Source organism: Actinia tenebrosa, unplaced genomic scaffold (assembly GCF_029948245.1).
Source record: "Actinia tenebrosa isolate PJP-AT-01 unplaced genomic scaffold, QUT_ActTen_1.0 PGA_scaffold4__44_contigs__length_22323623, whole genome shotgun sequence".
In the NCBI taxonomy this organism is placed as follows: Eukaryota; Metazoa; Cnidaria; class Anthozoa; order Actiniaria; family Actiniidae; genus Actinia; species Actinia tenebrosa.
In genome coordinates this window covers 7,474,593-7,499,014 of record NW_028292581.1, presented here as the reverse complement: position 1 = coordinate 7,499,014, position 24,422 = coordinate 7,474,593, and the positions used below count along the sequence as shown (strand labels likewise).

Here is a 24,422-nt window from a genome sequence, read left to right as displayed (position 1 = left end):
ATATCCATCTTAGTGTAACTGACCTGATATATAAATAATAGCCTATTGAACAATCAATTATAAACGCATACCAAAATAGCACCTCAATATCACTATAAACTTCGAGCATAGATGGCAATAAGTTAAAATATACGTTTTCAGAGAGCAGGAATAATTTTTCATGCTATTTGTCTATCACATCCTTGTTAGGTTTTTGTAATATTGCTGAATCTAATTAGAATAATCTGTTATCAAGAACAGACTGAACTAATATCTTTCTATTATGTAAATAAGATAGATGTCGCATTCTAAATTAACCTGTTTTAGCCTGTTGAATCTAAGGGCTAAACCAGTCCAAGGAAGCTTATACCCCATTCACACCAAGGCTTAAACATGTTTAAAAGTGGTTTAACAAAACAGGTTTTGAAAACTCTCTACGAATACTGCACAATATTTGGTGAAATAATGCATGTAAACTATCCTTTTTCTTGCTCTGACAATATTTTAGAAAATTTCACTTATATCGTAGGTTTCTAGTTCCTCAATTTTTTTCGTAATGAAAACATAGTTTAACTAAGCACGTTTAGGTGTGAATGGGGTATTAGGTACGAATAAATATATAATAAAAAGGAAAAAGGTAGGAATAAATAAATTTAATTCAAAACTAAAACTTATACTTCTAACCAAAAAAATTTATTCAATATAGTGGTTCAAAGCTTTCTGCGCATGCTCCTAGCTGTTAATTTTCTCTAGAAAATTCTCTCGGAAAGTAGTCGAAGTGCTTTATATAGTATGTGTTGACAACGAATGTCTTTTTGGTTATTTTAAGACCGACATAAGCAACTTGTAGTTCGTAGCTAGTGAACTAATCGAAAAGAACTGCATACGTTGAGTCGAGCTTCGAGATACTTTTGACCATTTCTTTACTGAGCAGGAAGTTAACGATATAAAAAGTCAAAATTCTATGTAAAATAGTTGAGTATTATGTCCATAAGCCCTTCTAAAGAGGCTTCGATATATCTCTAGAGATTTTATATAATATTAGAAAATATATATAATAGTTAATGTTTAATAGGCGAAAAACAATGAAGCCAAGGGAAAAAAAACAAAAACAGAAAAAACAAAAACAAAACAAAAACAAACAAACAAACAAACAAACAAAACAAAACAAAACAAAACAAAACAACAACAACAACAAAACAAATAAAAATGAAATTAGTGTTCCGGCCACTAGTGTGACTGATATCAGTCTGTCATGGGTTAAGATAGAGTTGAAGCTATTTTATTTCATTTATTTATTTGTTGCTTGTTGGCTCTATAGTATAGTTCAAAACATATTTTTTCCACTAACAGCCGAAATAAGTTCCAAACCAATACACGGGGAGTAACATCACGAAATACCACTAATCGATCGAGCGGAATATAAACAAATCTAGGGACACCTAGTTATACCTCCCCTCCTTAGTACCTTTTTAGCTCCTTTCCCCACCCTCCTTCGCGTAAAACTGGTATAAAACCGCTGTCGAAACAAGCCCTTAATATAATACACCAACAACTTTCAAACAGACAAGTTTATATCTATGCATCTGATACTGTTCTGTTAACAACTTATCATTATGAGCATCGGCTTCTTGGGAGCGGGAAAAATGGCCCAAGCCATGGCAAGAGGATTACTCGCATCAGGTTAGTCGCTTAAATAAATGAATAAAGTTAGTCTGTTTAGCGGTTTTTAAACAATCAACCGTTTGGTAATCATACGACAGTAAGATCTAGGTCGGCCAAAAAACTCTTTACTATTCTGCTCAAAGATGTACTGCAAGTTTTTCTCGGCAATATCAAATCAGCTTCAAGAACGAAATAGTAAGCAATAGAGGAGAAATTAGTAACTTTGAAGTCATAAATCCCTTTCCTTTTCTGTCAATATTATTAGGGCATTCAATCATCACAAGTTAGCAACTATTGCTCACTTCTTTTTGCCCTAGACTTCATATCATATACTTAGGGTAAAACCAGAAGTCAAATTCTTTGTTCGATGCCGGTATCCCTTTCTACCGCCAGCATAGCTATAATGACAGATCCCTTAAGACTTTGTATAGACCAAAAGTCACGATAATCTATCCGATCTTAACCAAACATAGATAATTAATATTTGGAAAGTGATTTCTGAAATGACGTTTAAATTCTAAACAAATATGGAACAACTTGATAAAAACCAAGAAAAGTGAGAACAGGATTGATGGTGGTGAGGGGAATTTGTTAACTTATTTGCCGTTCTGTTTATCTTCTCAAAATCATAAAATAAATTCTCGTTTTTTAAAGTGTCACGGGTGACCACCTTGGAGCTTGTAAACACGAATCGTACCAGCTGATACCAGCACTGGTTTCCTTAACAACCATCATGTAATGGGATTTTCGTTTCTTTTCTTTCTTTCTTTCTTTTCTTTTTAAAGATGGACTTTAAACCAGAAAAAAAGAGAAAAAACAGCACGAATGAGTAAAAATAAGAAATGACATTTCTACACAAGTGGCATTATCAAAATTTCTTCTTTTATATTAAGGTCTTAATAATAATAATAATAATGATAATAATAATATCTTTATTTACCCTGATTTAAAAAAACCGATCAGCTGGACACGACAGAACAGCTGGTATGAACCGGTGATCAGCAATATAAAATCTATAAAAATCTAAATAAAATCTATACTAAAATCTGCGATTGAGAACCTAAAATTATAAATATAAGAAAAGAGAAAATTAAGTATAATATATACATATATACACAGAAACACGCCACGTAGAGAAATTCGTTTGACTGATTTGAAAAGCGGAGATATTCAAAGATGTCATACAAATTAGTTAGAAAAACTGCGAAGTTTCGTGAAGAACATTATTTTTTAACTTTAAATGGATTATCGATAATCTTCACGAAAATATACAATTTTGCTAATGTCTATATGAACAATTTGTATAGGGAATCGCTGATCTCGAGTACGATTCGAAATTAATAGGTGACGAGTGAAGTTTTGAAAGTTTTCAAATTTGGACGAGCCTTTAGGCGAACATCGTGCGTTTTTTTTGTTTATAATAACTCAACAAAATGGAGCAGACTCTTTTTTCTGGTAAAACTAAAAATTGAAATTGCGATTTCACAGTCAAAATCCTCAAGCTCCATATGCGTATTTTCTTTGAACGCAAATACCTATATGCAACAGATTTTACTTGCGAAACAAAATTTCAAGCTTAAAGAAGAAATGTAACGTAGATTGAAGAGAGTAAACACTTTCAATATTTTGAACTATGAAATAGTTCCTCCGCTAGTTGACTCGTAGCAAATAAAAACGGCACAGAATGGGTCGCAGAGAAAATTTGTCCTTGGAGAACGAAGGGATTCCTACATGTGATCCCAAACGTATATACCATACTGGCATTTTTATCAGATGCAGCACTTTTCTGCACTAATTTTAGGCACCTTTCCAAGAGAGAAAATGATTGCAAGTGCTGCGGACGAGATGACCAACAACGAAATGAGGGTAAGGAATATAAATTCACTAAACGCCAGATGAACCTAAATTCAGACGAGTAACTTCATGCAAGCACTGGCTAGCCTCCTCTAGAGTGGAGGGACCACGGACGATAAATAAAGTGCCCCTCCCCCGCCCTAACTCAACATTTTCAGCATTGATTCTACATGAAGTGAATAGTTGAATGGTGAAATATTTTTATGTGATTTGAGATATATGCTAATGAAGGAATAAATTAAGTAATACGTTAAGAAACTGATTATAGTGCACGCACTAAACCCGTGAAACAAATACTAACTTTTAGTACTAAATAGTGATAAATAAACAATAGAAAACAAAGGATTCTGTATGAAATAGTACTAATTAGTACTATTTGATGTTCACAGATTTAGTGCGTGCACTCTACTAGGAGGAAAAAAATGTAATAACCTTTCTATAAACCCTGAGTAAGACAATGATGTTTCATATAGGATGTTTTACTTCCTGCCCAGAAAATGTTTGTATATTTAATTCCTCATATGACTTAAAGTATAAACCTTGATATCTCCAAGAGGCATCACTCAAATCATATAAAAATATTTTTACCATTCAACTATTCACTTCATGTAAAATCAATACCGAAGATAAATAGTTGGGAGAGGGGCTTTTTAAACATCTCATGCTATATGCCTATTCTGTTGTAGAGTCTTGGGGTATACGTAACAGAACATAACCATGAGGTGGTGGAGCAAAGAGACATCGTGGTAATCGCTGTTAAACCAAACCTGGTTTCATTGGTTCTTAACGAAGTGGCTCCTGTCATCACACCACATAATCTTATCGTCTCTCTCGCTGCAGGAGTTACCCTTGATTCCATGGAAAGGGTAGGTGGTCAATATGTTGTGCTATACATAGTCATACTATGTTTATTATTTCATTTTCTTAATTTGCGTGTGTAGAAGATAGCAGTGACCCGGCTAAGCATCTGTCTTAAAATCAGGAGGAAGAAGTGCTGCCCTTGTAATTACATCTACAAATGGTCAGACTTAATTGGCTCGAGTGACCACTTTAAATGGCAGTCCCGTCTTTTTACACGTAAAAACCACGTACAGTAAACTTAAGAACCATCGAGGACGTAAAGAAACCCTGGAAGAGGCCACCCTCGATCCTCAGTGCGTAAACCTCATTCTAGCCATCCCTCATAGCCGTGGTTTTAAAACGCTTTGGAATCTACATGAGTAAATCTTTAAATAAATCGAAATCTTTGAACATGAAACTTCTCAAATAAGCTTCTTTAGTACTCGTCTTTGTTTGCGCTGACTTCAAGTGTTTCCATCTCCAGTGTCTCCCTGGCAAGAGTCGAGTCGTACGAGTGATGCCCAATATCCCGACTTTAGTTAGACAAGGTGCATCAGCATTCGCACTAGGTCGTCACGTGACTGACACGGACTGTGACACAGTGAAGAAACTGATGTCAGCCGTGGGATACGTGGAACAAGTGCAAGAGAAAGATGTTGCTGCTGTAACTGGTCTCAGTGGCTGTGGTCCTGCATACGTGAGTATACTCCACTAGCTATCATTTCTTCAACGCATAGGAATGGCGAGAGCTGGGCGCTTAAAATGGAAAGAAAACTAGAAATAAAACTTCAATATCGATTTTCTGCTGATACAAAAGCTAATGTCGATGTCCAGCTGCAGTACTTATGTATTTCTTCTGCATAATGGCAGTCGACATTTGGTTCAATATTCAGTCGTTGTTCTCGTTTCTAGTGTTCCAAAATATTTGATAAAAGATAAATTATGTATATCTTTCTTGATAGTGTTTCATGGCTATCGAGGCTCTCGCTGATGGTGGTGTTAAAGCAGGTCTTCCTCGTAAAGTGGCCATCAACCTTGCCGCACATACATTACTGGTAATGTATATTTCCGTTTAAAGGGTTCACAGAGCAAGAGAGAAGTGATAGGAGAAGCATGACGCGTAGCGAAGCTCTTCTCGACACTTCTCGAGTGTTCTGCCAATCCCCAAGTGCTTTATAAATACACACAGCAAGCAAGTTTTTTATTTCTTTTATAAAATACAAATTACAACAACCGTTATTTTAGAATACGCAACTGAAAGTGAACACGTGTGCTGTGTGCTCTCGTAACGCACGCGCTCCCAACCAATCAAAACGCTAGATTTATAACAAGAGATAACTAGCTAAAAACTAGTATGAGCTGCTAGATTTATAACAGTTATTTTATAATTTTATCTATTTCACAGGGCAGTGCAAAGATGGTTTTAGACACAGGAAAACACCCTGGCGAGCTCAAAGATGCTGTATTTTCACCCGAGGGAGCAACAGCTTATGCAGTCCATTCTCTTGAGAAGGCTGGGTTAAGAGCTACCTTAATGGATGCTGTAGAGGCGGCGTTGTTGAGGGCTCAGGAACTTGGCAGAATGACCAAATGAACACTAAGAAAACTAAAGGCTATTTAATATAAAAAGTTTCTTTATTAAAGACAAATTCATTGATTATTTTCCAATTTTTTTAGTAATTTGTTAAAGAATGGCTGATAGAGAATGGCAAGTCATGCCAAATAGGTAAAGAGAGAAAGCAAAATAAATTTAACTTTATCTTTGTCATTGACCTTTTCTTTTTCCATGTTCTTCATTCTCTTCAGCACTATTGTTTTGTTTAAAGTTGAGACTTGAAAAGTTGGACTTACCAAAATACGAATTTGATGTCTCAACAGACACATTCAGCTTGGACATAATGCTTTCAGTTTTAAACCACCTGTCATTCCCTTGAGTATTGTTTTTTTATTTAGTTATGTTTGACAAAATACATTAATATGGATATTATTATTTTGTCAAAAGAGCGACTTTTGATTGGAAATGAGAATACATAATACCAAAACTGAAAGACTTTATAAGCTGTACAATTAGAAAGTGAAAACAATATTAATTACCCTCCAAAGTCATCTACTAAATTTAGTCCTCCTGGTCTGGGCTTTTTGTTTGTTCACCAAGAAACACAGCCTCCAGAAATTCTTCTTCTTCAAGCATTACTTTGTATTGGTCATCATATTTTGGACCCAAAGTCCACAGCTTCTCAAGTTCATAGAGTTGACGAACCTCAGGCAAAAAGAAGTGTACAGCCATATTTCCTATTGATTAAATTGTATTTTCTAGGTTCATAAGGAGTAGAGGAAATATTCAAGAAGTTTTTTCCTTTAACTTGATGTAAGTGACACTATAGAATGGTAAAACAACCACAGGAAGCCCAATTGATGTTTTTTACCTACTGTAATTTTCATCCTTTGAGGTCAATATAGCCTGTCATTTGTAGTAAGCACATTCTTGTACATGATGCCTTTTGTTTAGCTTATTTTTGTGTGTTTCAACACTATTTAAATTTTGCTTCAAAGTTATGGATACTGGTATTTATTGCAATGAATGCAATTTGCTTTAAATGTAAATTTTATTTGGTGGTTAAGTTTGCTTAATTTCAATACGGAGGGCTGATGTCTGAGAGCTCTGTAAGGAACCTTGTGTCCTTTTCCTCTTACACCAGCTTTTTTCAAAATTATAAATAAATAAAAATAAATGAGCAGTAAATCAACATAAGAGTAATGCAAAAAATCAAACAGTCATTATATAAGATTCTGGATAGTTATTCTATTGCATCTGGATTTCATTTCTTGAATTCCTGATCAAGCATATTCTGGATTCCAAGAGCAAAAATTTCTTTTTTTTTACCAGAATTTATGAATTCTGGAATCCAGCTTCCCTTTTATTTAGATAATTTCATACTTCAGATCTCTTTGATCCAGATCTAGATTCTGGATTCCACTGGATTTAGACCCATTATCCAGAATCTCTTTCATCCAGATCAAGATTCCAGATTCATTTTGATTCAAATCAAATCTAGACTTCTTTTTATCCAGACCCAGGATCCAGGATCCGATTCAACCAGATCCAGAATCCCTTTTATCCAGATCTAGATTACCTTTAATTCAAATCCAGAATCCAGATTTCCTCTTTGATTAAGATTCAGAACCCTGATTTTCTTTTATCAGAATCCCTTTTATCCAGATCTAGAATCACTTTCATTCAGATCCAGAATCCAGATTCCTTTTAGTCCAGATCCAGAATTCAGATCACACACATGCACATACAATATATATGGATCAAAAGTTTGAACATACCTATATCCACAGCCAGCCAATTGCTGTCACCCTCAATACCTTCCACAGTAACATGACCATTTTTGGATATACCTCTGACGTTACGTCCTCTGAACTAAAACATCAATAGAAATTAGACCTTCATGTTAAATTTGTAGAAATGTGAAAGGAAAAACTTGTCGTACAAAAACATTTGTGAGTCATTAGTATTTGAGCCATAAAAATATTAAAAAGCATTTTTCAAGAAAAATAAGGAATTTCAATTTTGGCTAAATTTTTTGAATACTCATCTTATTACAAGTTGAATAAGAGTACACATAATGAGCATGATTTGATTTGTTTACTGGGTAACTTTGATGAAGCAATCATTATTTTCGCAATTTCTATATTGAATATATATATAACAAAAAGGGAGATAAAAGATCAAACAGCATTCTTAGTAATTTCATAAGGGCTGTCAAATCACAAAGGCATCCTGTATGCCTTATATTTACTTTATTAATTAATTTATTGATTTTAGGCAGGGGGTCAACCCAAGGGGAATTTGACATTTTGAATTTTCAAACATTTCAAATTATCCACCCTTGGACAACTGATGAATGTCAAACTTCCACACTTAGTACATATGTTTATTGTATTTTTCAGCTTTTGCATTACAACTTACCAGTTGCTCAAGGTTTTTAGACATTGCCCTTATGTGTCTATTAGACACACCACTGACCACTATGAAATAATCCACATATGCTCTTTTAGCTCCTGAAGACTCTATAACACATATATCAAAAGCTGCTTCTTGACGAAGAAACTTCACCACATCATCTACTGATAAATATCCATTCGTATCAAACTCATACTCATGACGACCAAACATTCTTTTTGACTTTTTGGAGTCTTTATATACGATATTCTCATCCTCAAAATCATATTTTTCCTTTTCCTGTGTTGACTCGTCTGGAAGTACATCTTTTGAAGTCAAAGAAAAATACCTCAACTTTTTGACTTGGTGTATTGAATTCGTTTCTTTAGGAAAGTGTTTTGAAGAACTCAAGATATCAAAGCAGTCTCTTTTCTTAATTTTTGATCCATGTCCCTTCACGTACAGAGTTTGTAAACTCTTTTTGGGAATAAAAGTTGGCTGATTTGTGTTATTGAGAGTTTTGAGTCGTCCTTCAGCACGTGTAAGACTGATTCCAGTAAAACATATAGAAATGCGACGAGAAGAAAGCCTTAAATCTCCTAATCTTGAACCAGTAAAGTTCAAACATCTTAGAGGATTAAATTTAAACATGTTTTAGTAAGAATGAGGATACGCAGACCTTGAAAAATATAGAAAAACACCGCTACAGAACTTCTTATGTTTTACCCGCCATGTTTTTACCAGGGCTAGTTACCAGTCGCCTCAGCGTCGACCTGATCACTTCGTAAATCTTCGGGACATCTTCGTGAGGTTTCGGGATTCATACTCGGAATGAAGAAATTGCTAATACATAATAAAGTGTGAGTTTATTGTCTTGATGTTTTAGCTCTTAAATTGGTTTAAATTAATAGAGAACGAGCGATACGAAATTTAAGCGATTTTTTTTTAGATTATGAAATAAATGAATACGATTGTTTGGGCTCCCTGTGTAAGTTAGTAACCAGTCTCTTGTTGAAGTTCATCATGGAGACCGGCATGGAGGTAGACTCAAGTATGGACCAAAACGAAAGTGCTGTAAAAAATGCCACACAAATAGGAGAACCCATGGATGTAGACCAAAAATTACCACGAAAAGACAAAGACCCGTGAGTTGGACATTGTATTGCCATCGAATGCTCTCATTTAGACCTAAACAATCTGTGTTTTTGTTGACAGAATTGCTCTGGCGGAAGCGAAAAAAGCCGAGGGGAATAAAGAATACGCAAAGAAAAACTACGATCAGGCAGTTCGACTGTACACTGAAGCAATAGGTAATAGATAAAAGATATTAAGAGTCATTTATGTGGGATGAGTACGTAACTGTTTTATTTCTTCATGCTTAACGAACATTAAAACTGCGTTATTTTACCCTAAGTTCCTTTAGAACATTCTAGACGGTTCCAGAAATATAAGGCTTACGTATGTCATTTCCGTGAAATTAAAACCAGTAAATGTTTAAAAAAAGTGATATAAAACGTTTATTTTCAAGCTTGTTTATGTATCTAGCTTGTAATCATAAGGATTCGTATTGTGTGTTTATCTTAATGCCGTTTTTACGAAGCCAAAAGACAACTTGAAATGTTAATAATTGCGTAACGATTTGATTAGCATATCGCCAAGAATGCTTACAATGCAGATATTTGTAATTCAGATTATTAGTGAGCTAATGGTTTAATATCATAAGTGTTATTTAATAATGTTTTTCTTGTAGAATTGGCACCTGACGTTGCTACATTTTATGGCAACCGATCAGCAGCTTACATGATGTTGATGAAGTATGATAAGGCACTGGAGGATAGCTTGATGGCAATCAAGTTAGACAACTCCTTTGTGAAGGTAAGTGAATATATATTGTAAAATCCCAGTCATAAGCTACTCCATTAATCAGCCCACTTCTGGTATATCCTATTTATGGTTTTGATGACTCATAAAAGATTGACTGGGAAAAGAAAGAGGGTCCTGAAATGGGAACTGGGAATTTGGTCACTGGAAATAGATAAAACAACAAAATGGGAATGGGAAATTGTTTATAATGCAAATGGTTTTGGATGCTGGGAAATGGGATTTGTAAAAAATATTTGGATGGGGAATGGGATTGACATCCCCCTTTAGGATCTTCAAGAAAAGGAACAAATATCCATTCCCTTAACATTCCAAACCCTTTTACTCCTTTCTCCCCGAATACAAGCTCTCCCAGTTAGAAGTTCACGAGCATAACCGGTCAATAGACACATAACTTTTGTTGTATTTTTTACCAAGTGCATGACGGTTGTTGTAATAACATGGTAGTGACAGTAAATGGTTAAAAAAGATACAAAATCATTCATTATTGCATAAAACAACAATGAAAATGATAATAATAATGTTGATGATGATAATGTTATGATGATGATATCATACATAATGGTGATGATGATGATAATAATTATGATAATAGCAATAATAACTGAAATCAAGGCATGTATATATATATACATGTATATGTCCCAGTATAGTGGCTTGGTAGTTTATATCAGTCTCACTCGATATTATGTTCAAGAGCATTATTTTTATTCTTCTCATTTCCAGGGTCATTACAGGGTAGCTAAATGCTACCTGGCTTTGGGATTATCCAGAAATGCTGTGATGGAGCTGCAAAAAGTCCTTGCGCTTGACAAAAAGAACAAAGATGCTACAAATGATGTGAGTGCAGATACATATATCTATATGAAAGATTTTAATATTTTAAATATAAGGAGTACATTTAGGTATCCAGCTGTTGGACATATATTATGAGCTGGACATCCACCTCTTTAGCTTGGATGCATTATTGTGTCACACACAATTTCTTTGTGTAGTGGTTGTGTAGGAGAAGACACATGAATATTGATACACTTTAAACAAAGGATCTTATTTGCAAGAGAATGACATGTGGTCTAAAATGGGAAAGCATTAAGCCAAAGCTACTGTAATGAGATCTTTTCTTACGATATGCTATTCTTTTCGTTATTCATATTTCAATTTATTTTGTCTTGTATTGCAGTTGAAAACAGCTAATTTAGTCATGGAATATGAATCATCTGCTTATGACGCTTTTGAGAAAAAAGATTATAGAAAGGTACTCAATATCATGATTAATTTTAATTTAATTTCGAAATATTTTGTGATCATACTTGATTTGCTCCTACCTATAGGTTGTGTTTTGTATGAGAAATGCATTGGAGAAGTGTCCAGCATGTACAATATATAAAGTGATGAAAGCTGAAGCCTTGGCGTTGACGGGGAAATACAGTGATGCTGAACATGAAGCAACGTAAGTCTCACATTTTTTTTCTCTTTGAGCAGACCAGGTTCGAAAAGATCACACTGTAATAGGCCCTTTGCAGCTAGTGGTCACGTGCTTGGATACCGCTTAGCAACACAAAACTGGAGAGCAAGCCTTCCAGTAAACAAAAGTTGTAATAGGTCAAGCACGCGTGGTTTTATACGATAGTTTCATCGTTCAAAACGCTTAATCCTTTTGCCCTATCTACAAACACAGTAAGATAATCTTAAATTCTCTCCTTTGGACTCGATTTTTGGTTCGAAGTAACGATATTCTTCGCGTTATCGCGAAAAAATTGTCACCGCCGGCCCGCTCGACGGCTGAAAAACATGGCGACTTCGCAAGGTATGTACTTCAAAACTCTCCTTTTTTTTGGTTTCTTTTCAATTATTGGACTTCTAAAATCTCTAAAATAACAGTTTAGATTGTGAATGGTGATCGATTGTAATTGGACGGCATTTTAATGGACGATTTGTTTATTTTTTGTGAGAGTGATTCCACGTCTAAAGTCAAGACTAACCCATGTTTACATATATTCGCTGTAGATGTTAGAACTCCCGACGAGCCATCACATACCAAGAAAAATTCTTCGTACCATTGTTGTGTTCCCTTGTGTAACGGAGATTCTCGATATCATCCTGATTTAAAGTTTCACCGCTTACCAGGCCGTGCAAGGGATGAGCAATTGAAAAAGGAATGGCTGGTGAAGATACGAAGAGATGTGGGCCCACACTTCAAGGTATATAGGAATCTAACAATATCAATGCACAATACGAATTGCCTGTGGATCTTTAAAAAACTGTAATGAAGATAAAAATAGTTGAATACAGTTACATTGTTATTAAAAGGACATTTGATTTATAATAGGTTAACAAAAGTACCAGAGTGTGCTCAAAACACTTCACTGAGGAAGATTACAATCCTCCCACTGATTCTGGACGTCAGTTGCTAAAAAGAGAAGCTGTACCATCAATCTTTGACTGGTCAACCAAATCCAAAGCAAGAAGAAAGATAATTCGACAAGTAGATAGGTAATGAATATCACATATTTCTACTTCAATACATTTCATTTAGACTTGACTGATGGAATTGTACTTGATGTTTATTTTGGTTTAAACCAAAATAATTTTATAATTTTAATAATTTAGTCTTTTATAATTTTTTATTTAGTGTGAACTGAGTGTGAACTGAGTGTCATCATAATTTCAAAACCTTTTTACAGAGACACTCAGACAGATGAAAGTGATGACAATGAAGATAATAGTCCCAGCACTTCTACAACCTTCAGCATGGATGACCTACAAGCACAAGTCCAGTCACTCAGAGCACAGTTCCAAGATGCACAAAAGCAACTTGAACAAAGTAGAAATGAAACTGCAGCTGCCCTCACTGAAATAAAAAGGGTTAAAGTTGAAGCTGCAAAAGAAATTGAGGACATTAAGAGGCAAGCTGCAGAACAATTAGCACTTAATAAATTTGGGCTTGAGAGATTTGGCACAGACAATGAGATCATAAGATTTTATACAGGTTTCCCATCCTATTTACATATTCAGTTCTTTTTTAAGTTTTTGCAGCCATGTGCTGCACAAATGACATATTGTTATGCCTCTGGAGAAAGAGAAAGTAGACCAGACTCAAGAAATATGCTTCTTGTGGATGAATTGTTTATGTTTTGTGTACGCCTCAAACTAGGTCTATTCGGACAGGATTTAGCTCATAGGTTCCGAATACATAAATCGTCAGTTTGCAGGAAATTGATCACATGGACTAATTTTTTGTATTTTCTTCTTGGTAGTCAAGTGATCTGGCCTTCAAGGCAAGATGTTGATAGGTTTATGCCAGAAGGTTTTAAAAAGCTTTATGCAAGCACACGTGTCATTTTAGATTGTACAGAGATTTTTGTTCAAACACCTACCTCCCTACTACTTCAGTCGCAGCTTTATTCTAGTTATAAGAGTAATACTACACTCAAGGGTTTGATAGGCATTACCCCTAATGGAGCTATTAGCTTCGTTTCTAGCCTTTACACAGGGGGGATTAGTGATAAGGAAATCACAAGGTGCAGCGGCATTCTAGATTTGTTAGAACCTGGTGATTCAGTCATGGCAGACAAAGGGTTTGACATTGAAGATTTACTTAGGGAGAAGCGGGTAGAGTTAAATATTCCTCCGTTTCTTGAAAGTCAGGAACAATTCTCTGCCGCAGATGTTCAAAAAACAAAGACACTAGCAAGTCTTAGAATTCATGTCGAGAGGGCAATAAGAAGAGTCAAAGAGTACCACTTTTTTGATTCAGATGTGCCATTGTCCACTTTAGGTTCAGTCAATCAGTTATATACTGTAGCCTGCCTCCTTACAAATTTTCAAGGCCCACTTATTTTATCCAATGGTAATAATGAGGCATAGTGTCTGTAAGAAGTTGGTGAATGTATGATTAATGTGGCTTACATAACCCATTAGATAATCTTTAATGCAGGTTGGTTTATCATGTGTCTTGGATTGCTTTTTGTAACTATTTCAATTTGTTTGTAAATGAAAACTCAAAAAAAAAAACTAATGAACAAACACAAAATCTAAATAGCACAAATAAATATAATACTAATATGATATAAATATAATAAAAAATAAATTAAGATTATGAATTGATTTGTCATTAATAAAAATAATATAATATTTGTTATCATAAGAAATCTGGCCATGGTTTGAGAACAACAACAAAAATCTTAGTGTATTAATGTAAATAGTAATTGAAGAAAAAACTATCAACTTTGTCCTTTGCTTGCTGGAAAAACACTGAATCAAAATTAATTCTAGAGCAAACAAACAAATTTTCGTCAATGTAACTGAAAAAATCACACCATTCTAATCCTGTGAGTCCAAGCTGGCACTGGATCTGGTAATAATAAATGTCTGTTGTTTTCAGTTTGTACTGGTTAGTGTTCTGGTCCTTGGTGAGATACCTCACATTGTCAAATGATGTTTCCCCCTCTTTAACGACCTTTATTTCTAACAAGCCAAAGGGATTCTGACCATTATTTACGGCATCAAGGTCATAAACTTTCCTGTCTGGGCTACAACCTAGCCATGGGCACTTTGGGTGGACAATCAGCCCAGATGGGAAGAGGTTTACTCTTCCACCCTTTGCATTGCTAGCATAGACCATGGCAGCATGTGGTTCAAGTTCAATGCCTCTTCTCATTGCTGCAGTTTGTACAAATCTGGTGGGGTTTAGCTGATTGACAAGGGTGTCAAAATGTGACACCCGGCGAGCGACAATGCCAAATTTGCTTGCTGTTACCCTTTTTTTTCTGAGCAGGTGCCATACATCACTCTGACTTTGAGTGACTGTTTGCTGCTGCACTCTCAGTGATGACTCTGTTGTCACAGACAATGTTCCAAATATAGATTGTTGACGACTGTCAAGACAGATTGACACATTGTTATTAAATCTGTCCTCTGCACTTGAGAGGGGAAGCTCTGGGAAAGAAGTGCAAGTAAAATCATTTATGATGTAGTCAGTTGACATCTTTTGTTGATATGACAGGACACAGCCTTTTGGGACATTTCCAAACTTGCTCTGTACAAATGGGATATTGCCAAGTTGATCTTGATTGGGCAGAATGGTTGTAAAGAGAGGATAAGGTGGTTGGAAGCCATTAAAGTGCTCTTTTGTGAGGGTAGGATACTGGGTAGATGGGGAATACAAATTACTCTTGATATATCTACTGTACGAAGCGCCAAGTTGGGGTTTTTTCACTAGCACGTCTTGTATTTCTTTTTGTGCGATTTTGGATCCTCTAGGTATGCTCCAACGCTGCTTCATGCTGGTACATGTTAGCTCATCAGGCAATGTCCGATGTCCCAGTTGCTTAAGAAGGGCTAAATAGTAAAGAAGCCCGATCACATGATGGCAGTATCCACCTGCCCCGGCTACACATGAGCACAGCCCAGACAGCAATGTCAAATTGTTGTTCTGGACTGACACCTCTAAAATGTGCGGTGGTTCAGACTTCCTCATTGAGCGGTAACACTTGCATTTAACTCTCACGCACTGGTCGGTATATATCACTAAAAAATTGGAAAAATTAGTGTGAATTGTCTGCCATTCATATCATAATGAAATAGAAAAAACATTTTGGCTATCAAGTACCTTTAACGTCATGTAAATAGCCTGGTTCCACCATAAATTTGTACGCTTTCGAAGTGCTTGTGCAGCCAGACTTCTCTATAGCGTAGCTCCCTACATCATCGAAGGTGAGGGAAGGAAAGATAGAGATGTCTTGAGTTTCTACTTCATCTAAAACAAAAATAAATATAAAAATATCAGTACGAAGAATTTTTCTTGGTATGTGATGGCTCGTCGGGAGTTCTAACATCTACAGCGAATATATGTAAACATGGGTTAGTCTTGACTTTAGACGTGGAATCACTCTCACAAAAAATAAACAAATCGTCCATTAAAATGCCGTCCAATTACAATCGATCACCATTCACAATCTAAACTGTTATTTTAGAGATTTTAGAAGTCCAATAATTGAAAAGAAACCAAAAAAAAGGAGAGTTTTGAAGTACATACCTTGCGAAGTCGCCATGTTTTTCAGCCGTCGAGCGGGCCGGCGGTGACAATTTTTTCGCGATAACGCGAAGAATATCGTTACTTCGAACCAAAAATCGAGTCCAAAGGAGAGAATTTAAGATTATCTTACTGTGTTTGTAGATAGGGCAAAAGGATTAAGCGTTTTGAACGATGAAACTATCGTATAAAACCACGCGTGCTTGACCTATTACAACTTTTGTTTACTGGAAGGCTTGCTCTCCAGTTTTGTGTTGCTAAGCGGTATCCAAGCACGTGACCACTAGCTGCAAAGGGCCTATTGCCTAACAGCTGCATTTCCTCTAACATATGTCATAGTTTAGAATACACCTAATTGAAAAAACGTTGTCGGGTTGAAAAAAAAGGTCATATGGTCAAAGCTAAGATGGAAGGTTAGTATGGGAAGACAAGCAATTATGCTAATTTCATGCGTATTGCAGTTTTCTCTTCCTGTGCATATTTTATGCATCATGGCTTTGGCATGTTGTTAATCTAGGTCAACTGACTTTGCTCTACTTTGCATTTTTACATGTCTATATTCAATACGTATAATACACATTTCGGAGTACCCAAAATCCTTTTCGGTCTTAGCTTCCATGATATGACCTTCTCGAACCCAACTACCTTTTTCAATTAGGTGTATATATAGTTATGGGTCTAATTGTTTTAATTGGTTCTCATATGCATAGTTTTTGACAGCAGGCATTCATGTTTAGTAGTGCCTGCTTTTTTGTTTCATATCAAGTTTCTTTCCTGCCTGTCCACACTGGGTGTAAAAATCTGCCTCATATTATACACCCACTGATTTATTATATTTAAAAATATGATAAATAATAGTACTTTAATCAGTATACATGCAGCATTAACTATATTTCTTTAGTTGAGAAGGGGAGAGGAAGGCTTAACTTAAAATAAAAGATGGAAGGGGTTGTATGTATATGCAGAGCTGGGTTCGTGCTGCTCCTTAAACTCCTTGAAAACTCCTTGAATTTAATTCATGTTTTTAAGGGCACTTAAAAAGCTCTTGAATTTTATGATTTTAGCAAAACTCCTTGAAAACTCCTTGAATTTTTGCTTTGATCATTACTTGCATGGTTCTGAAATAGATCTACTATTGGAAAATCTGAAAGTTGGCCATGTACAACCACTGTGTAAAACCTTGTCATATTTAGCTGAACATACTCCTTAAAAATTCATTTTTGGGTCCTTGTATACTCTTTTAATAGTCCTTGAATTTTAAGTGGCTACCTCAGCACGAACCCTGTATATGGTAAATACTGTATCTTCCTCTAAAGACGGGCTGAGCTTATTAGAGAGGGTGCCGTACATGTTTCTTAATAGAAGATTTATGATATCTACTACATTAATCTTACATTCAGAGATATCTTGAGAACAGATTCAGCCAATACTGATGCTATTTATGTCAGAGGGTTATGTCTGTACTATCAGGTGAGATTATAAGTTAGTGATTTATATGAAGTCTTGACTTTTGTGCACTTGTAAATGGCTTTATTTCAGGTTTTATAAACTGCTATCAATCAAAAATGTTTAGTTGGTGAGCAATCAATAAATGATAGGAAAGAACAGTAGTTTATTATATACTAGTAATGTTTAGTAAAGCCGGTTGGGAATCAAAATTTTCTTTTTAAATTCACTTGTTGCATTCAACACACCAACACAATCCCAACTTAGTTAAGTAATCCAGTACCACTTGAAAGTTGGATTTCCATTGCTCCCTAAGTACAGTACCACTTTTGTAAGGTTAGGTTTAGTGCTATTGTTTGGATGACCAATCTATTGTTTTTTAATCCAATCATGTAACTCGTTCCAAGCAGTACGGGCTGGCTAACTTAGTAACCACTAGTCACTATCAGTGGTTTGTAGTGTTTGATGAATAATATGGACTATACTGATCTGTAAAGGAATTTCCTACATGTGCTAATCGTTCATACAGTATCATGTCAGACACTAACAGTTTATTTCTGTGTGTGTTACAAATGTTATATTATTAGGATAATGTTGAAAAGGCCTATCAACACTTTATACAAGTCATGAAGAGAGACCCTGACCATAAAAAAGCAAGGATTCTTCTTAAGGTAAATAAGCACCAATCTACTGTATCTTGTCAATTAAGCTTATCTTACAAATATCATGAAATCATAAGACTTATCCCTCAAAGGCATTTTGTTAAACATTACTAGCATTGACAGGGCAGAAAAACAGTTTTTGGCCTTTTGCCATAAGGACAGCTTTACACATTTAAGCTCAATATTTTATATAGCAAAATATCAAATGCAACCAAAATTTATTGATTGCGTATTTGGGATATAAAGCCATGTACTTTGGGAGAGGTGATACTTTGATCAACAGAAAAACTGACATTTTCCTGAATACTACTGTAATAAGTAGATTTACTCTAACTTGACAAAAATAATGGCCTTAAAATATAATATGCCTAAATATAAGTGTGTCCATTATGTAGGTACAGTGAAGTACACTTTAGGTGAGCACTGCTTGGATAGTTATTAAAGATGTAATTATGTTTCTTCAAGCAAATGTTTCTATGGAAAAAAATTCTGAGCTAAAGGCGGGAGGAATAGGAAGGTCACAGATTGGTATTCTGCCTGGAGCTCAGATTTTTTTCCAGAGAATTTGCTCAAAGAAACATAATCACATGTTTAACATAGCACTTGTTTATCCTTATAGAAAGCAAAGTCATTGCAGGCCAAGAAGAAGGAGGGCAATGATGCATTTGGTAGTGGTCAGTACCAAAAAGCTTATGATCTGTACACAGAAGCACTTGAGATAGACCCCCTTAATAAATATACCAATGCAAAGATATACTACAACAGAGCTGTAGTTGGATCAAAGGTTAGTGTTTTTAGGTGCAAGAAGCAAGGTGGTTGTTCTTTACTCCCCATACACTCCCAATAAGGAGTATGTCTCAGGATCCAGGGTCTAACCAAAGAGGTTCAATTTTAAATGGAGAGGTATGGTTCAAAGTAGAAATAATGTGTGGGTTGTTGTGAGTGTTAACAAGTACATCCAGTTGTGTATAAGTTCTCTCCCCTTGGGTTAGTATCTACTAGAGGCCCTTCCAGGATTTTGTTAAGGAGGCGAAAAGCTTTGATTGTGAAGTAATGTTTCAAATACAAGTTGCTACGCCTTGGCATTTGAGTATTTGACACATAAACATCTTATACTCTTTTTGTTATGTTTGTTTTTACTTCAAAGTTCTAGTACTTATTTCAAAGTCCGAGTAGTAGGACTTTGAAATATTTCAAAGTACTAGAACTTTGAAATGGATGCGGTCGTATTTGATGGGGGGTTCAAACTGCTGCACATGGTACCCTGGTTGGCCGATGAGCTCATGAATAATTAATGAGTATAAGATGTTTTGTTCAAAGTAAAATCAAGAGGCATTTGGAGAACCCTGGTTAATTTTTAAGACCGTAAATAGGAAGTATATATATCATGTTTAGTGATCTGCCAGCTAATTTAATCCAACCTTTCAGCAAAAAGCTTAACTATAAATGAAAACACATAAGCTAGATTTTGGTTCAAAATTACTTATTTCACAACAGGAAACATTTTCCAACTTATATTTTGAATTAGATAAACAAAATGGAGCAGGCTATAGAGGACTGTACAAAGGCTGTAGAACTGGACAACTCTTATACCAAAGCATACTTAAAGAGAGCTAACTGGTAAGATAGTTGATAGTTTGTTTCTAAATATGCATTTATATATATGTTCATATATGCTCATATATACTGTATAATTATATGAACGTATTATAAAATATATATAAATTTACTTTTTTGCAAATCAACTCTTGAAGTTGTGCTAAAAGTTATTTTTGTGCAAAATGACTGGGGGGAGGTGTGAATGTCAAAGTAGTTGTATAATGATTTGAGCGCTGTTAATTATCAACATCATTAAAGTCATCATCATCATCATCATCTTATTTCACTTATTAAATTTTAGTTACATGGATTGTGAAAAATATGAAGAAGCTGTTCGAGATTATGAGTTATTATGCAGAAAAGACCGTAATTCAAGAGGTAGGTCTACAACAGTAAAAGTGTTACATGTACATGTATGAAAATAAATCCAGAAAAAATACCCTTTATTGACCTTTTCATGTTTGAGGTGTAAAAAAATTGTGTCTTCTTACAATTACTTGATCCTCGTCCATGATTTATTCCCCCCTTCCTTCTAGATTTTCTCAATTGTATTGTTAATGCAGCAGGAAGGTGTCAAGGAGATGCAGAAGTGATATATGCTAATGTTTTCTTCCTATGTTTTAGAATATCGTCGACTTCTTGAGAAAGCAAAACTTGAACTAAAGAAAAGCAAAAGAAAAGATTATTACAAAATATTGGGCATCAGCAAAACTGCAACTGATGATGAAATTAAAAAAGCATACAAAAAAGAGGCATTAAAGCACCATCCTGGTAGGTTTAAACATGGTGTTACTGCAGTTTTTGATATTCTACAAATTAAAGTCTTGAATATTTCAATGGCTTGTTGTAAAATAAATAGTTTTTTTTACTACCGCGAGTCGAGAACATAAAAGGTATCAACTGATTATTTTTGATTGATGGCAGCAAAAAAAATTACAAAGTTTTCTGAATATTGAAAACTGCAGTTAAATTTCAAACTTTGTCGGCTAAGAGTCTTTTTACTTTTCACACCCCCACCCCCCCCCCCCCCCCTGATTAATGGAATCAAGATTCCATGTGGTTTCATGAGGGAAAAATCAGCTTCTGCTGCAAGCTACATGTACTTGACACTTGCAAACACATGAATTATTAACAGTAGTTTAATGTTTTTTCTCGTACTCATTAATAATCCATGGGTAAACCAGCCAATCATTGGGCTAGGTTTTGGGTCACATGATGTTAGTTGAAACCTTGTAAAGTCCTGTGAAAGGACTGAATGAATTTTGTCCTTGGACTGGATCAAAATTAATTCAGTTCAGGGACATATCTGTCCCTTAAGTCTTTCAATCCTAAACAAAGAACCTCCCGAATTATTAATGAGTATGAGAAGTAATTTCAAAGTCTCCAAATCGGACTGGACGGGATTTCAAGTCCTTGCAATTAGTTCCAAACCTCGGCTGTGCCTCGGACTCCAACTAATTGTGCGGACTTGAAATTCCGTCTGTCCTAATTTGAAGGCTTTGAAATATTACATAATGTACAAATTCTATGACATAATGATCAATACCTTGAACTGACTAGCATGGCAATATGGCAGTGTTGATGTTTTATTTCTGTGTTTAATAAATCTGTATTGTGAATAACAGATCGTCATTCAGGAGCGACAGATGAAGACAAAAAGAAAGAAGAACATTTATTTAAAGAGGTTTGTATTAAAGGCATTTGAAAAATCTTATTCTAGTTCACAACATGGCTTCTAAAAAAGTTTAATATTATTATTGTACATCTTTTCTTTAATCAAATAATAATAATTCATATTTTCTATGGTTGTCGATGGTAGTTCCCATGGGGACACATTGTATTTGCCTTGTATTGACCCATTAGCCTCGCTTGTATGACTTCACCAACAATAGAATGTCCCTGAAGACTCAAATTTATGAACAGCCATTGGATGCATTTGCTGTTTTTTGTTTTTAGGTTAACGAAGCATACAGCATCTTGTCAGACCCCAAGAAACGATCACAGTATGACAGCGGTCAGGATCTAGAAGATTCTTTTGGTATGCATGAAGGTAAATATCCCAACCGCATAACCTTATTCCTTTCAACTGGAAACCAAATATACTAGCTTCCTTGCCAAAATGCAGGATGTCTGCATTATGTGACGAGATGCAGATACAAGGAAAGGGTTGAGGAGTCGTTAATACATCACCAGCTCATACACTTCCTTAGTACCCCCTCCCCTCCCCCTCCCTACTCCCCCGCCCATGATAGCTATGAACCCCCTTTTCGAACTTTGTTTCCATTTTTTTCTCTACAGATTTTGATCCCAATTCCATATTTCAAGCTTTCTTCGGTGGTCCTGGTGGATTCATGTTCAATTTTGGTGGTCCAGGTACAGTATTTGACATTCTTTAAAATATGTAATAAGGGAAAATTGTTGTACTCTAATAATGATATTATTCAGGGTGGCCATAACTCTGTAGAGCTTTCCAAAGAGACTTGCTATTTGATATCGTAGCATAAGAAAGATTAGGCGAAAAATTGATCTTCAGTAGCTTACAGCCACACTCATACGCTAACATGTCTCCTCTACAGTACAGCCCAGAAACGTGTACGTTAATCGCGTTTTTGTTGCTCGCGAGTAGATCGCATCTTTGCAGTCTTCTCTCACCTTTCTCTGATGTTGTTCGCGATCACAGTGTGTTACAAGTTAACGACAACTTTCTGTTCATCAAGCTGCAAATATAGATTACCAAATTTTCTAGAGTGCGTACCATATATCCGTGTAAAAGTGATCAGCAAAATTGTACAAATTAGTGCTGCTGGGTCTGCTGAACTTACTAATTTCTTACAAAGCTTTTCACATATATATGGCGGTATGCACTCTAGTATTAGTCTAGTCTAATAGATCAGATTATCCATCATTCTAAGACTATCTTGGTATTATTATCAGGTGGAGGACCTAGCGGATTCCCGGGTCATGGTGGCGGTGGATATTCTCGTGGAGGTCACAGTGGTTTTAATTTCACATATGGATAGCAAGCTTCGCGATTTAATCGTTAGTCTTCGTAGAGGCCGTAAGGAAACGATCCTTGAGAAAGTACTGTAACCTGACTTGCCAACCTATGGAGGGAGGGTTCGGGAGAAGAGGAGAAATATTCTTTCTGTCTAGAAGCCCCCCGCTCCCCCCCCCCCCCCCTTCCCCAGTATAGAGCTGGCAATACAGGCTATAGGACAAAGAAAGGAGGGGAGATAGGGTGAAACAGAGAATTGTTTGTGTGCGACGAGGTTCTTTCTGGTAATTCCTTCGAATACGTGGGTTACCATTCTCTACTATTGAGGGTACGTAAAAGAGAAAAACGTTTGACTTTTGTGGGAGGGGGAGGGGAGAGGATCTATTTGTCCTGCTCTCTTCCCCTCCTTGTTTCCCCTTGGTCTCTACTTAGAATAAATTGGATCACAAGATAAACTAAGCACCATGCATATCACGGAGAGTAATCAAGAAATATCTGCATGATTTACAGGGTGAGCTCAACCAGCACACGACTAATTATAACAAGACTGTGTAATTTTAGAGTTATTTTGTAAATTAAATGATGTTTTGAGGGATCTTAAAAGCCTGAACTACTGTTTGATTGGACGTTGTTAATCATTGCACCAGTTACATGTTTTTTAAGGTCTGACCAAACGGAGTTAATGCTCCGCAATCACAAAATTGCACCAATTGGATGCAGCCCAATCCGTGACCGAATGAACAAAAATCACTGCGAAATGGGGATATTAATAACATTGCTTTAACGGTTATCCGGTTTCTTCCCAGTCCTGCAACGATGTGAAAATGGACAATGTGTACTCCTGCAATATGCGCTCAACACGCTATACCGTATATGAACTCGACTTGAGTGCATGCAACCGTCGTTACCAAAGGCGTGATCTCAAATGCGACTTTTCCGTAGACTTGGCGCAAGTTAACCTTTCTTCCCTCCCGATATAGGTATTTTATTCGAGGAAGGAAGAGATTTGTAGCTATTAAAGATAGAAAATAAAATGACTCTTAGAGTGAAGTCATTAAGAGTGACTGTCCGTAACCATCGAGCAAAACGTGGCAAACTTCGAAAAATCGATTTCGCTCATACTTTCAAGTTAGTTAGGGTAATGTATCCTAAGAATCGCTGTATAGTTGGTTTGATCAAATAACGCTTTATTATGGAGAAAAATGGAATTTTTTAAACACTCCCGAAAACGCCGTTCGCGACAGTAAATTTTGACTTAAATTTCGCGGCTGCTGGAGAAAAAATAAGCAATACTGGGGATTAAAACAACCCATATTCTTGAAGAACAATCTATTGAGTACGATATGCGTGACTTTGGGATCAATTGTACAATTTTAAGATAACAAAATAATTTTATTCGCTAGACGTGTGTTTAGAGTATCAAAAAATAGGTCTTACAAAAATATTCATTCTGAATGTGCTTAACCTCTCAGTCGCGTGAAACTTCGCTGGTTGATTATTCAGATGTTGGTCTTTCTA

The 24,422-nt window shown here is 35.8% G+C and overlaps 5 protein-coding genes across 8 annotated transcripts in view; 3 read left to right on the top strand and 2 right to left on the bottom strand.

Moving 5' to 3' along the window:
- LOC116297368 (uncharacterized) overlaps positions 1 to 9,022 on the bottom strand; it is a 38,098-nt gene extending 29,076 nt beyond the window's left edge. For 2 of the 3 annotated variants that reach the window (XR_016121198.1, XR_016121199.1), the window contains exons 1-2: positions 8,315 to 9,022; positions 7,672 to 7,765 (exon numbers count right to left, since the gene is read on the bottom strand). Coding sequence is in view for 1 of the 3 variants with exons in the window: in XM_031705584.2 (XP_031561444.1) it covers positions 6,455 to 6,630; positions 7,672 to 7,765; positions 8,315 to 8,938 (894 nt within the window). In the remaining 2 variants the exon portion in view is untranslated. Of the gene's footprint in view, positions 1 to 5,954; positions 6,631 to 7,671; positions 7,766 to 8,314 lie in introns of those variants that run through there. The other variant, XM_031705584.2, reaches the window with a different exon arrangement.
- LOC116297369 (pyrroline-5-carboxylate reductase 2) lies at positions 1,509 to 6,106 on the top strand. The gene is made up of 6 exons (XM_031705586.1): positions 1,509 to 1,662; positions 3,446 to 3,510; positions 4,185 to 4,364; positions 4,823 to 5,035; positions 5,301 to 5,393; positions 5,744 to 6,106. Exons 1-6 carry the CDS (start codon positions 1,596 to 1,598, stop codon positions 5,930 to 5,932), a joined length of 807 nt encoding a protein of 268 aa, XP_031561446.1. The 5' UTR covers positions 1,509 to 1,595; the 3' UTR covers positions 5,933 to 6,106.
- Positions 9,023 to 9,278: 256 nt separating the features above from the next.
- On the top strand, positions 9,279 to 23,507 carry LOC116297366 (dnaJ homolog subfamily C member 7). Its single transcript, XM_031705581.2, has 16 exons — positions 9,279 to 9,432; positions 9,503 to 9,597; positions 10,038 to 10,162; positions 10,895 to 11,008; positions 11,349 to 11,423; positions 11,500 to 11,618; positions 17,603 to 17,672; positions 18,236 to 18,319; positions 18,930 to 19,094; positions 19,839 to 19,930; positions 20,211 to 20,287; positions 20,534 to 20,680; positions 21,535 to 21,593; positions 21,866 to 21,959; positions 22,208 to 22,282; positions 22,844 to 23,507. Exons 1-16 carry the CDS (start codon positions 9,311 to 9,313, stop codon positions 22,927 to 22,929), a joined length of 1,599 nt encoding a protein of 532 aa, XP_031561441.1. The 5' UTR covers positions 9,279 to 9,310; the 3' UTR covers positions 22,930 to 23,507.
- Positions 11,625 to 14,551, top strand: LOC148906937 (uncharacterized). Of its 2 annotated transcripts, XM_089037288.1 has the most exons (4): positions 11,625 to 11,975; positions 12,176 to 12,369; positions 12,498 to 12,661; positions 12,853 to 14,551. In XM_089037288.1, exons 1-4 carry the CDS (start codon positions 11,960 to 11,962, stop codon positions 14,033 to 14,035), a joined length of 1,557 nt encoding a protein of 518 aa, XP_088893414.1. In that variant the 5' UTR covers positions 11,625 to 11,959; the 3' UTR covers positions 14,036 to 14,551. The 2 variants fall into 2 exon arrangements, with proteins under 2 accessions (XP_088893414.1, XP_088893413.1); XM_089037287.1 differs by lacking the exon at positions 11,625 to 11,975 and having other exon boundaries at positions 11,989 to 12,369.
- LOC148906936 (uncharacterized) lies at positions 14,346 to 15,800 on the bottom strand. Its single transcript, XM_089037289.1, has 2 exons — positions 15,780 to 15,800; positions 14,346 to 15,697 (listed from the first exon to the last, which is right to left on the bottom strand). The coding sequence occupies exon 2, from the start codon at positions 15,645 to 15,647 to the stop codon at positions 14,361 to 14,363; it is 1,287 nt and encodes a 428-aa protein (XP_088893415.1). The 5' UTR covers positions 15,648 to 15,697; positions 15,780 to 15,800; the 3' UTR covers positions 14,346 to 14,360.
- Positions 23,508 to 24,422: the final 915 nt, after the last annotated feature.